At 57.1% G+C, this 756-nt stretch overlaps 1 protein-coding gene across 1 annotated transcript; it reads right to left on the reverse strand.

Annotated features, from left to right (window-relative positions):
• Positions 1 to 73: 73 nt before the first annotated feature.
• On the reverse strand, positions 74 to 695 carry GPATCH4 (G patch domain containing 4; the record flags this gene model as incomplete). The annotated part of the gene is made up of 2 exons (XM_009870655.1): positions 74 to 269; positions 564 to 695. Coding segments are annotated over 2 exons (328 nt in total), but the record flags the coding sequence as incomplete, so codon positions are not given.
• Between the last annotated feature and the right edge of the window lie 61 nt (positions 696 to 756).

Consider the following 756-nt stretch of genomic DNA (forward strand, 5'->3'; position numbering starts at 1 on the left):
CGACAAGAAGGATGGGGACTCTCACAGCCCGATGGTCCCAGCAGCGGCGCAGCACGGCAGCCACGGCCCTTCCTCACTCTGGCTCCTTCGTCCTCTTCTTCCTCTTTTTCCTGGGGCTATGCCCGGCCTCATCTGGCCCATCTGTGTCTAGCAGAGGTACCTCTGTCTCGACTGGCTCTTTGTCCTCCTCCTCCTTCTTCTTCTTCTTCTTCTTCTTCCTCTTTGCAGCCTTCCCTTCCTCTTCCTCTTCCTCCACCTCCTCTTCTCCCCTTCGCTCCGGGTTCTTTTTCTTCTTCTTTTTGACCTTTCCTTCCTCTCTCTCCCCCTCCTCTTCTCCACTTGGCTCCAGGTTCTTTTTCTTCTTTTTCTTCATGATCTTCCCTTCCTCTCCCTCCACCTCCTCTTCTCCACTTGGCTCCTGGTTCTTCTTCTTTTTCTTCTTTTTCCTCTTCACAACCTCCTCTTCCTCTCCCACCACCTCCTCCTCTTCTCCACTTCGCTCCTGGCTCCGCAGCACCTCAGCTCCATCCCTGGGCTTTTTCCTTTTTATCTTTTTTTCCTGCCTCTCTGCTGGGGGGCTGCTCTCTGGGGGGTGCTGCTGCTGCTCCCTGTGTCGGTACGTGGCCAGGAACGCTCGCTCCTGCTCCTCCAGGCGCGCCAGCTTGGCGCTCATGGTCAGGCCGTGACGAGCACCCCTGTAACGATCGTGGGCAGCCTGGGGCTGGCACCTCCTTTTCAGGGAATGTGCCCCCAGCC

This window comes from Apaloderma vittatum, unplaced genomic scaffold (genome assembly GCF_000703405.1).
Source record: "Apaloderma vittatum isolate BGI_N311 unplaced genomic scaffold, ASM70340v1 scaffold37345, whole genome shotgun sequence".
NCBI lineage: Eukaryota > Metazoa > Chordata > Aves > Trogoniformes > Trogonidae > Apaloderma > Apaloderma vittatum.